Source organism: Diabrotica virgifera, chromosome 4 (assembly GCF_917563875.1).
Source record: "Diabrotica virgifera virgifera chromosome 4, PGI_DIABVI_V3a".
Taxonomy (NCBI): domain Eukaryota; kingdom Metazoa; phylum Arthropoda; class Insecta; order Coleoptera; family Chrysomelidae; genus Diabrotica; species Diabrotica virgifera.
Genome location: NC_065446.1, coordinates 130,443,756 through 130,455,805, shown reverse-complemented (window position 1 = coordinate 130,455,805; position 12,050 = coordinate 130,443,756). Strand labels below are relative to the sequence as shown.

The window sequence follows — 12,050 nt, the reverse complement described above, 5'->3', positions numbered from 1 at the left end:
TAGTGAAGTTAATGTAGTTTTTTCAAAATCAAACAAGATATATATCTTTTCATAATTTCAAAATGTATAATAAACAACATATCAAAAAGTTCTACTTAAAAAGTGGGCGATTAATTTTTATTAAATTATCTGCAAAATTAGTTGTTTTTTATTAAATAAATATGAAAAATTTTAGAAAAATCTGACCCGACCATTGAAAAATTCAGAAAATTTTACACAAAAAAACCATTAATAATTTTTTTTTAAATTAATCTACAGGTTCTAATTTTTTTATTTATAACGCACGAGTCACCCCTCTCAAAGGCATTGGTGCAATGTACGGCAGCGCTAGGACGAGCGCGAGGTTGACTTAATTTCACATAACTTTTTAATGAATGGTTATTGATCAAATTGAATTTTACAAAGTGGAAATGAAAGAAGAATATTAAGCTATTTTATAGTTAGGTTACAACAAAAAAGCATGCATGGGCAGAAAGTGGAAATTTTTTAAAATTATTTAAAGATGTGTTACTAATACAAATTTACCTATAAAAATCTCAATATTTTCAAACATTGTACTAAAGGATGATCCACTCAAAAAAATCTTAAAAATTGTATTTAAATAATACTACGTCCCAAAAATTGAAGTGTTTGAAAAATGTCATTGAAAAATTCGTAGTTTTACAGAATTACTACAACTTTTAAGAGAAAATTACTCAAGTTTATAAGACTACAATTACTATTTTATAGATGATTTTTTTAAATCTTGATCTGTAATCTTTAAAATGACTAAAGCATTTAACTTTGAAAATGAAATAAACAACTTCTTTCTGATAAAAGTAAAAAAAATAAAAAATGTAACGCGAAAACCATTTTAAAAAATATTTAAAAAAAGTAATAAATTTTTTTTCTCTAAAACTTACCTAAAATACATTACAAATAACAAACTTGAAAAATAATAAATGTTAAAAAAAATTTGAGCTTTTATACAGTAGTGTGTCTGCGTTAATTAGAATATGGGAAACTTTTTCATTATCAATTTTACGAAAAATAGTTATTTTTCTACGGCCGTGCTAAAAGAGCCACTTCACGCACGCATTTCGTTTTCGAAAGTTGCACTTTCCCGCATGGCGTGCGTGAAAGTAAATTTTCCCGCACGGCGTTCGGGAAAGTAAAATACCTTGTAATATGGCATTATAATATATTATAATACATGCAATAAACTAATATTTAGATATTATTTACTAATTTATTTCAAATTTATCTTATTGTGTTCATGGTTTAATGAAATTAGCGCGATTATTTCATTCATAGGAGATTCTGACCAATAGAAAGCTACAGAAATAAAAATTAAACTGATAATGTTTGATAATATCCCGTCGTCAAGTATATTACGTCAGATGCCCTTCGTTGCTACGAAAAAATACATTCAGTGACATTAATAACAATTAATGTTTTAAAAATTATGAAAGTGATGACTTTCAACCGTCAAATATTTATAACAACTGTGTGTTTAATTGTACTAATTTGTACTTACATAAATAAATTACAATAATATTTTGGTTTTGAACAGTTTTATTCATGAAATAATGGCAACAAATTGCACTCGATCTCTAAAATTATTATCGAATTTTAGAGCTCTTGTGCAATTACTACTGATAATTCGATGAAATAAAATTATTTTGACATATTATTTAAAAGTCAGATCAGTAGAAAATTACAATGGTTTTGAATCGTCGTCATGGAAACCAATATCGTCGTCGTGGTAACCCATTATATTGAAAGTTTGGTTTTGACAACCTTGTCAAAGAATTAATTTGTGTATTTTCACTTCTAAATAAAAATTGATATAACTCTATTTTTGTGGCTTTTTTCCAAACGTACTGCTCTAGAAAAAATATTATTCCTAACTCATGCGAAAAGTGTCTTCTTCGCACTCGAAGACATTTTCCGCATGAGTTAGGAACAATACTTTTTCTAGGGTCGTACGTTTGGAAAAAAGCCACAAAAAATAGAGTTATATCAATTTTTATTTAGAAGTGCAAATACACAAATTAATTCTTTGGCAAGATTATCAAAACCAAACTTTCAATATAATGGGTCACCACGACGACGATACTGGTTTCCATGACGACGATTCAAAACCATTGTAATTTTCTACTCATCTGACTTTTAAATATTATGTCAAAATAATTTTATTTCATCGAATTATCGCGCTAATTTCATTAAAACATGAACACAATAAGATAAATTTGAAACAAATTAGTAAATAATATCTAAATATTAGTTTATTGCATGCATTTTAAATTATAATATATTTTAATGCCATATTACAAGGAATTTTACTTTCCAGCACGCCGTGCAGGAAAATTTACTTTTACGCACGCCGTGTGGGAAAGTGCAACTTTCGGAAACGAAATGGGTGCGTGAAAATGGCTCTTTTAGCATGACCGTAGAAAAAAGTTATTAATCGAAAAATGCTCCTCATAGTCTAAAATCTATGATACAACAGATACATCTAAGATAAGATGCAAGCCACGAATGGTGTAACCAGAAGATTAGTTCTAATAAATTCTTATTTTTAACATTATTAATATTAAAAGTAAAATTTTCACTCGTCTTTAGCAGATGCCGCTACGGCATGCCATCATGTTATTTCGTTGTGAACCGATACCGGCGACAGTCCGATTTTACCGATTTTAGTGGTTCACAGAGAATCAAATATGGACTCTCTGATGAGACCCTAAGAAAGGTTGAAACTAGTTAGAGTGCTTTTCGCTCAATGAACTAACTAAAATAAGATGGCTCTTGTTTCGCTCCACAACGAAATGATTATTTATTTTTTTACTTTATCGTACTATATACGTAGTATAGTATAATAGATAAAGTTATAGGATCGTGCAAAAAATTTTTTTTCAGATTTCACTTTTTTCGACCTTTTGAATCCGCCTGAGTCTAAAAAGCAAATAAAAAAAACATGTCGGAAGTATGTACGTACGTATGTATGTACGTACGTATGTACGTACGTACGTATGTACGTATGTCGCCACCGCCCAGCAGAAACTACCAGACCGATTTCGATAAAATTAGGTATGAGTAAGTTTAAGAGAATTTTGTCGAGGAACTAAGGTTTTAAAAAAAACCTCTCAAAGGGGGGCCGAAATAGGGGGGTTATTTAGTTGACCGAAGCTAATGAAATTTAACTCAAAGTTAACTCATCGATAGGTAAATAGATATACGGAATTTGACGTTTCCAAATTCAAAATGGCGGCCAACATGGCCGACCGCCCTCCCGACACATTTCCCTACCTATCTAAAAAATTTTATAAGATAAGTTTAATTTGAAAAAGGCGTTATATAGCGTAAAGATGGGACTACAAGAAGAATATTATCGTTTTTCAGAAAAAGTTATGGGTTGCCTATATTTAAGGGGTCAAAATTTGACATAATTTTGAACTAGACTTTCTCAAAAATGGCTACAAGGAATTTGTTTATTTTTTGATATATTTTTGAAATCCTATCGATAAATTGAATGACATTGGTCAGATTTGTTAACTCACGATAGGAGGGGAGTTATGAATTTTCTATAAAAAAATATTCGAGTGCCCGTAACTTCTTTTTTAATATAAACTAAAATTTGAAATTTTGCAGACATGTATGGTACTTTATTATTTATTATCACAATAAATTTTACTTAAAATGTGGCTTCCGGTTGAACCGGAAATAAAAAAAATCTTAATTTTTTTAGATATGCCCTGTATATTTTTACACATTTTGAAATAATGCAAAATTACTTTTCCAATGACATAAAACTCGTTGCTGTAGCTCAAAAACCCAAAAAGTTACAGTAAATAGAAATTTTGCTATAATCTTGTGTGTCCTCTCTCACGCTATCATAGCAGAGCATTATTACAGGGCAGCCAATGAGGGTATTTGGCTCCGAATTCCATCCTACTACATCGATATACTTGATATTTTCACAATAAGCAGGGAATAGCTCTAGAAACAAAATCTACCCTATATACTATGGCGCTTTTATCTTGGGGCGGTTCCAACCCCTTCAAGGGGGTGGAAAATTTGTTGGTCAAAATAAGCACGGGAGTGGCTAGATAACCTATTTCTAAGCAAAAACTGGTCTATACTTTTTTTTGAGAACTCAATAATTTTTTAGTTATGCGTAATTGAAAATTGGCCATTTTCATTGAAAAATGACACCTTTTCGGACAGTTTTTTGTGAATACCTTAAAAACTATGCATCGAACTAAAAACACTATATAAAACATTTTTTAGGTTATAAATAACAAAGAGATTCGTTCCTTCGTAAATGTTCTATTTATTATACAAAAAGAGATATGGTAGGTGAAAGAGTTTGTTTTTTGGTGCATGCTCAAATTGGTGTATTCAACTTGAAATAACAGAGGAACGGTAGGTTTTAGGTGTATAATGCTACCAACGCCTTTTGTAGTGTTTGAAAAAGCCTTTAAAACGAGCACCATTAAATGCCGCTTACATTCAAACTAAGCGAGATATGGTGCAAAAAATTATATGAATAATGTACGTTAAGGAAGAATGAAAAGTATATACATTTAACCCCTCATCCACCAGAATTTAAATGCATTGTTTTTCTTCTGCAATACCTTTTAATATAGTGTTATTTCTACTTTCAAAAAGTTGAACGGGTTTAAAATTAATGGTTTTTGTAAAAAATCGGATCAAATTATAGAATGAATTTTTAAATTTTTTTAAAATCCTTCCTTTTTCGCCATGTAATTCGAAAATAAAAATGTTCCACCCCCGAGAAGTGGTGGGAACCGCCCCCATGATAAAAGCGCCATAGTATATAGGATAGACTTTGAATCAAGAGATTGGGCTACTCCCAAAATTTCATTAAACTCCATACAGTAGGACAGAATTCGGAGGTAATACCTTGTTCTTAATTTCGCGCATTGACTGGCGCAATAGAAATAGAATGAAATTCAAATGTTGTAAACTATTAATTTCTCAGAAAAATGAACTAATTTGAAATGAAAGTATGACTATAATATTCTATTGATTTATGCAATAATCTATACATCTATAGTGTGTCTCCAAAATATGGCATTGAACATTTTCTCAAATGCAGGAATTAATGATGCGTAGAACCATAAAATATTTTCAAGTATACAAGGTGTTTCTAAAATATCAAAATAACGAGTAACTTTGCTATTTTTATAGATTGCCAGTGTCCAGTACGATAACGATAAGAGATCGGTAAGATAAAGTTCTCGGGCGGCCTTTCCGTCCAGCGTTTTTATTAGTTGTACTCCTAATCTGAATGTTGGGAACTAATCTTTATTGGAATTTTACTGTGCTGTACAGGCGAGAAGTGAGATGCAACCTGATAGATCTCCCTCGGTCTTTTTAGCTCCGGCAATTCGTTGGCTTGCAAATTTTAAAACCCACGAATAGTGTAACCAGAAGAATAGGCCAAAGTTTTATTTTTGATATCGTTAATATTAAAAGTAAAACTTTCATTCGTCTTTAGCAGATGCCGCCACGGCATCCATGTCATCTTGTTTATTTCGTTGTGAATCGAGACCGGCAGCCCGAATTTTAGCGGTTCAGAGAGAATCAAATATGCGCTCTCTGATGAGATCTTAAGAAGGGTTGAAACTAGTTAGAGTGCTTTTGGCACTCTCTGAACTAACTAATATAAGACGGCTTTTGTGTTGCTTTATAACGAAATTATTATTTTTTATTATTATTTATTAATTCTACTAATTCCTTTTATAGTGTAAGAAGGTCCTTTTATATGTTCTATTTCCAAGCATGTCTAGGGAACATCCATAAACTACGTCATAGAGATTAGGGAGGGGGAACTCAGGTTAATACGATGATATATGACCGGACGGACGGTGGCATGTGTGCACATCCGACGTCGTCTGGTGTATTTAAATTTGTTGCTGTTATTTCTATAAATATAATATTTTACTAGCTTTTACCAGAAGGCAGTATTATTCAAAGTATCAGATAATCATATGCTTAGGATTTTTCTTCTGTTTAATCCCAATTTGAGGTACAAAATGTGTAAAATGTTACACCAAAAATTGATACCAAAAAAGCTGTAGGAGTACATGGATCAAAAGTTTATGAAAAAAAAAAACACAATATTTGCTCAATGTGCAGTGGAGGTCGCTCAATAAAAATTACTAAATATAGAGAATCTCCCTGGGATTGTAATTCTACCTCGACGACGGTGGGAGGGCCGAGTAACCGATCGTGGTCCCTAAAAATTGTGAGGGGAGCATGACCGGTGAAACCAAGAACAGTCCCAGCGTCCAGCGACTGTGCACCGGGTGAGCGCCGGACACCGCTGCTGGACGCTAAAAGGCGTCGCAACTGGGGCGAGCAGTTGCGACGCCTTCGCCTTCAGCAGATGTATAGCACCCTCCAACTTCCCTACGGCTACTCTAATCCCTAAAAGTTAATCTCGTCCACCTCAGCCTTGTAACCGGGGGTCGATAGGGGGCCCCAAAGCACCGTGCGGGGGGCTCCGCCGTCGAACTCCGATCACAAATTTCTATTCGAAAACTTTTTCGACATACCCACTGCGAGTAGCCGTCATGTCTTACCCCACCAATGCACCTTCCCACCACACATCCATTCCAAATTCCGCGTAAAAGGGGAGGCAGCAGTTACGCGGAAACTCCAGGTAGCCTGTGAATACAAACTGCCACTGCGTCCTAAGGCAACCATGAAAAAAAGCCTAGAGGAGTAAACCTCAATAAAATAATCCCCACTATCACGGTGGAAGGCATCGTGCCAAAGATATGAGAGGTGCGAGGGTTAGAGCATCACAAACGATCCCTTCGGGAGACCTGGCGACCTCCCGAAGTAACCAAGCTTTGGCGTGGTAAGGGCGCACTGCCGCGCCTGACGTGTAGTACGTCCCAACTCGTGGGAATGTATATGAGTACCAATAAACAAAATCCTGAACAGACGGGGGTGCGTGAAGACGACCATCGGCGAGACACGGACAATGAAACGGATATGGAAAATGAGAATAGGAAAAAACAGTCGCCCGACGACTTAAAATGGGAAGAAGGAATGAACAGTTTTGAGAGGGAGCTCATAAACACATTTAAAAAGAAACAGAAGATGAACAGGTCGACTGCCCCAAAACAGTCGACACTAGTAGGGGATGAAATGCTGGAAAACAGTGAAGATGATGACGATGAGATAGGGGAGGAAAGATCCCAAGAGGAAGTGGAAAAAATAGGAGATATTCAAAATATTCAGCAGAATGTGTTCGCCTCTTTCCTGCTTGATGATGAAACCATGAATAAGAAGAAAAGGAAAGGGGACAGTCTAGAGAGAATAAATGATCTAAAGAGGAAGAGACTCGAAGAGAGTATTAAGTTTCCTAACGAAACCAAACAACAAAAAATAAACAGGAAACTCGAAGAGTTAAATATAAAACTAATAGAGATATTTACTAACCTAAGCGAAGAAAAGGGGGAAAAGGTGGAGATGAACACGGAATTAAAAAAACTCTTAGGGGTCATAAAATCCACCAAAAACAAAAAAGAAGACGACAGTATAGCCGAAAATACACAACAAGAAGTAAAATACGACCACTGCAAGCTAAAACTGGAACAAGAAAGACAGAGAGAAGAGCAAGAAAAAATTAAAAGGGCTCTAAACATGGGGGAGGCAAAAAAACCTTCATGAGTATATGTAATAGCAAATGGGAGGAGAAAGCATATATAAAGGCAAAGTGGGAACAAGGGGGTTACTAGAAACGGTCGAGAAGAAAACATGTCTGATAATAACAAAAAAGGATGCGAAGGACAAAGGGGTAGAAAATATAATAAAGGACGTGGAAGAGGACTTGGCAGAAACACTAGAGGAAGTGAACGAGGGAGAAATCAAATTCCTGGAAAACTTTAGGAGGAAAGAAAATAAAAAAACAATTTGGTACACGTTCGTCGCTTGAATAGAAAAAGAAAGGGGTGGCGATATATATGACCTAGCAGAAAAGGCTATAACCAAAATTAAGAAGGAGATGGATGAAACACCAGAGGTTGTACGGGTCGTAGCCGGTAACGACCTTAACAAGTAGATCATAAGGAAAGCCCTCGAATATAACGTGGGGCGGAGGGAGAATATCTCATGGGAGATGATAGTAAGAGGGAAGGAACTCGAGGTAGAGAAGAAGGCAGAACAAGAAGAAGCCCTCCTTATAAAGATGGGAGGCAAAAAATATAACGAAGTTCTTAGCGAAATGAGAGAAAAAATCGACATTGGAAAGATCTGTCTACAAGTGGACAAGTTAAAAAGAACGAATGTGGGAGATCTACTTGTAAATTTAAAGGGAAGAGGGGCTGCGGAGAAGTTGAGGGCTGAACTGGACAGCAAAATGAACGGTATGGACACGGCAATCAGAAGAAAGAGACATTCTTCACGATTACTAGGTTGGACCCCAGGGTTGGTGAAGAAACTCTAAAGGAAATGATAAAGAGCTATACAGGCGTTCCTGAGAGAGATAGATGTTAAGGCTCTACGAACGAACAGATATGGGGAGCAGGTAGCTACGATAGCCGTATGCCCCTCCAGAGCGGAAGAGCTGAGGAGGTACGGCTCAATAAAAATGGGATGGGTCGTGTGTCCAATAATGGAGAGGCACAACCCAGTTAGGTGTTTTAAGTGCCTAAAGTTTGGGCACAACACTTACGAAGGTGGGTCCATATACAGCCCACCTAGGTGTTATTTTATATCTATAAAATTTATTTTATTTACTTTATCTGTTTTACTTATTTTATTTTAATATTTCGATTTTACTAAACCACTTTTATTTATTGAATTCTTTTACTTTTACATATTTTATCTATATACCGTATCTGTTTATTGTATTTATATTAATTTATTTATTTATTTTAGCTTTTATGCTTTTTAACTTTTTCGAAAGACGTGAGTCCGACGCAGAAACGACCTCTGGGAACTGAACCAAAGTGGACCTCAAGGATCAACCTGGTATACGGATATTGCAGGTGAACGTGGGCAGGGCACGCCGAGCTCACGACCTTGTTCACGCAAAAGCCTGCAAGCTATAAATAGACTTGCTCATCGTCCCGGAACCAAACAAAAAAATAACATCAGCCGGTGGTTGGGTCCAGGATAATGGGAAGAATGTGGCGGTGCTCTTTAGAAATAGGGGTTTGGGAGTTCGTGGTATTGTCAGGGGAGGAAATCATATCCTCATCAAACTGAGAGATTTCAGCCTACTGGCATGCTACGTGTCCCCAAACATCCCTATGATAAGGTACAAAGGAATCGTAGACGAAATAATGAGCGCCGCCACGAACGAAAAAGGAGTGCTGATCGCCGGGGACATTAACGCGAAATCGAGGTTGTGGGGTGCCCCCATAAATGACAGAAAGGGGGAAATATGGAATGAATGAATAGCCCAGGCTGGCCTCCAAGTATTAAACAATAACAAACCAACATTCGTAAGAGGGGTCAGCCGAACACACATTGATATTACGTTCGCGAGTGAAGGACTATCCAGGAGAGTGCACGGCTGGGATGTCCTTAACGATCAGTTATTCACCTACCACCGGTATATAAAATACGAAATAAATGTTAAAGGAGGAATAAGGCGGCCGATGGGACACACGGAAATTTACTTCAACAAAACCACGTACCTATCGGAGGTCAGAAAGATAAATGAAGAAGATATTTCTGACCTTGGCCAACTGAGAAGAGCACTGGAAAGTGCAGCAAAGGTGGCCACCGTGAAGAGAAAGGATAATAAAAAAATCCCCCTACTGGTGGACGGATGAGATAGAAAGTCTACGGGAGAGATGCCTCAGAGCTCGAAGGAATTATACGAGAAGCCAGGGCAGCCTCGAGCTCAAGGAAATATATAAAGATCTAAAGAAAACGTTAAACAAAAAAATAAGACAAGAGAAAAAGAAAAGTGGCAGGCCCTGATAAAAGCATTGGACGAAGATATATGGGGCGATGCGTACAAGATCACTATGAAGACGCTGAAAATAATCGCCCCATATAGACTCGACGAAGACCAGCGGATGGAATCAGCTGAGCTCCTCTTTCCTACCAAGGATCATCAAAATTTCATCAAGATATTTCCAACGATGGTAGAGGAGTTCACGGAAGATGAAATAAGAACCGCTGGTCAGGAGATGTAGACAGGGAAAGCTCCCGGCCCTGACGGGCTGCCACCAGAGGCAATAAAAATAATAGCAACGGAGAAACCAGGTTTGATCAGAAGAATATACAACAACCTACTGCAGAAGCAAGAGTTTCCCAGGGACTTAAAGGAGGCGAACTTAGTTCTACTCCTAAAGCCTGGGAAACCCCCGATTCAGCAGCCTCTTATCGGCCAATATGCCTTCTGGACTGCCTTGGTAAGTTCTACGAAGGGCTTATTAAGAAGAGGCTGGAAGGCGTGTTGGAAGATCAGAGAGTGTTATCAAATCAACAATATGGATTTCGAAAAGGTAAATCGACAGTCGATGCCGCGACCTGGATAAGGGACGCGGCTAAAGCAAGTAAAAAAAGATGGGTGGTCCTTGTTCTGTTGGACATAAAAAATGCTTTTAATTCAGCAAACTGGTGTCTCATAGTAGACCGAATAGTCGAATTTGGGGCTCCAGAGTATGTGTCCAACATAATAAGGGACTACCTATCTGAAAGAACCGTATGCATATCGAAGAAAAAGAAAAAAGAGATGACCGCGGGAGTACCCCAGGGGTCAGTCCTGGGACCCTTACTTTGGAATATATATACAACGGGGTACTAGAAGTAAACAAGCAGAGAGGAGTAAGAGCGATTGCATACGCGGACGATCTAGCCTTACTGGTCGAAGACGACATGAATAGGGGAATAATGCAAAAAGTAAATGAAGCAATACAGAAGACCGCGGATTGGAGAGGGAGAAATGATCTAAAGCTAGCAGTAGAGAAAACAGAAGCCATTATCTTGAGGGGACCAAGAAAGAGAGATGACATAATATTCGAATACAAAGGCTCCGTAATAAGACCCCAAAAGGCGGTTAAGTACCTTGGAATTATTTTCGACGACAAGCTTAAAGAAGCATGTCGGAAGGCAGAAGAAAGGACCTCTACACTAAATAAATTTATGCCAAATATAGGGGGTCCTGGATCCCAGAAGAGAATGGTAATGGCACAATCAATCTTATCCATAGTTTTATACGGAGCCCCCGTGTGGCACGAGGTCCTTCGAATGAAAAAATATAAAGACGTGCTTCTAAGGACACAGAGGAAACCTCTGATCAGGGTGTGCAGCGCGTACAGAACCGTATCAACAATTGCCTTACAGGTGGTGGCTGGGTCTGTCCCGGTGCACATCCTGGCTAGAGAAAGAGTCCGAATGTACCAGAGGGGCAACGGGGCAATAGGTTCAGGTCCACAAGAAAGGAAAAGAAGTCTAGAGATGTGGCAGAGGGAATGGGCAGTCGAAGTCGAGAAGGCGGCCTGGACGAGATCCCTGATTCCAGATGTGGTGAGGTGGTACGAGTGGTACGTCAGCTACTATTTTACACAATTTTTGACGGGACATGGATCGTTCAGGAAATTTACTCATCGTATAGGGAAAACCGTGGACGATCTATGCCCTGAGTGTGGAATAGTGAATGATGCGCAGCATGTCGTCTTCGTGTGCCCTGCATACCAGGCGGGGCGTACCGAGCTGCAGCTGGAACTGGGATCCCCTCTAGGCGATCCTCACGAGCTAATTGATAAAGCTATCAGTAGCAAGAGAGACTTCGACCTGATCATTGCTTTTGTCACGAAGACAATGAAGCACAAAGAGGAGAAAGAGAGGCGACTGCAAGCGGGATGACCGTCTATTTATTTATTTTTATCGTTTTATTTTTTTGTGTCGTAGAGGGCAGCCAATGGGGGAGGATCCTTTACATCCAACCGACGCTGTCTGTCTTATTTTAATTAGTTTTATTATTTATTTATTTTATCTTGTTTTACTATTTTTTTATTTTTTATACTCAATTACTCAAATTTTATTACTCAAGTGTGTTGCGTGTTGTAAGC

General features: G+C 37.5%; 2 protein-coding genes across 2 annotated transcripts in view; one reads left to right on the top strand and one right to left on the bottom strand.

Moving 5' to 3' along the window:
- The window catches only part of LOC114334762 (pleckstrin homology domain-containing family G member 5), a 1,826,648-nt gene that overhangs the window by 1,646,189 nt on the left and 168,409 nt on the right, over positions 1 to 12,050 (bottom strand). The gene's annotated exons all lie outside the window — the stretch shown is intronic.
- LOC126883664 (arginine and glutamate-rich protein 1-like) lies at positions 6,922 to 7,689 on the top strand. Its single transcript, XM_050649321.1, has one exon. It carries the CDS (start codon positions 6,922 to 6,924, stop codon positions 7,687 to 7,689), a length of 768 nt encoding a protein of 255 aa, XP_050505278.1.

Excerpts from the sequence above, each read along its gene's own strand:
- LOC126883664 (XM_050649321.1), top strand. The coding sequence starts at position 6,922 with ATGTATATGAGTACCAATAAACAAAATCCTGAACAGACGGGGGTGCGT.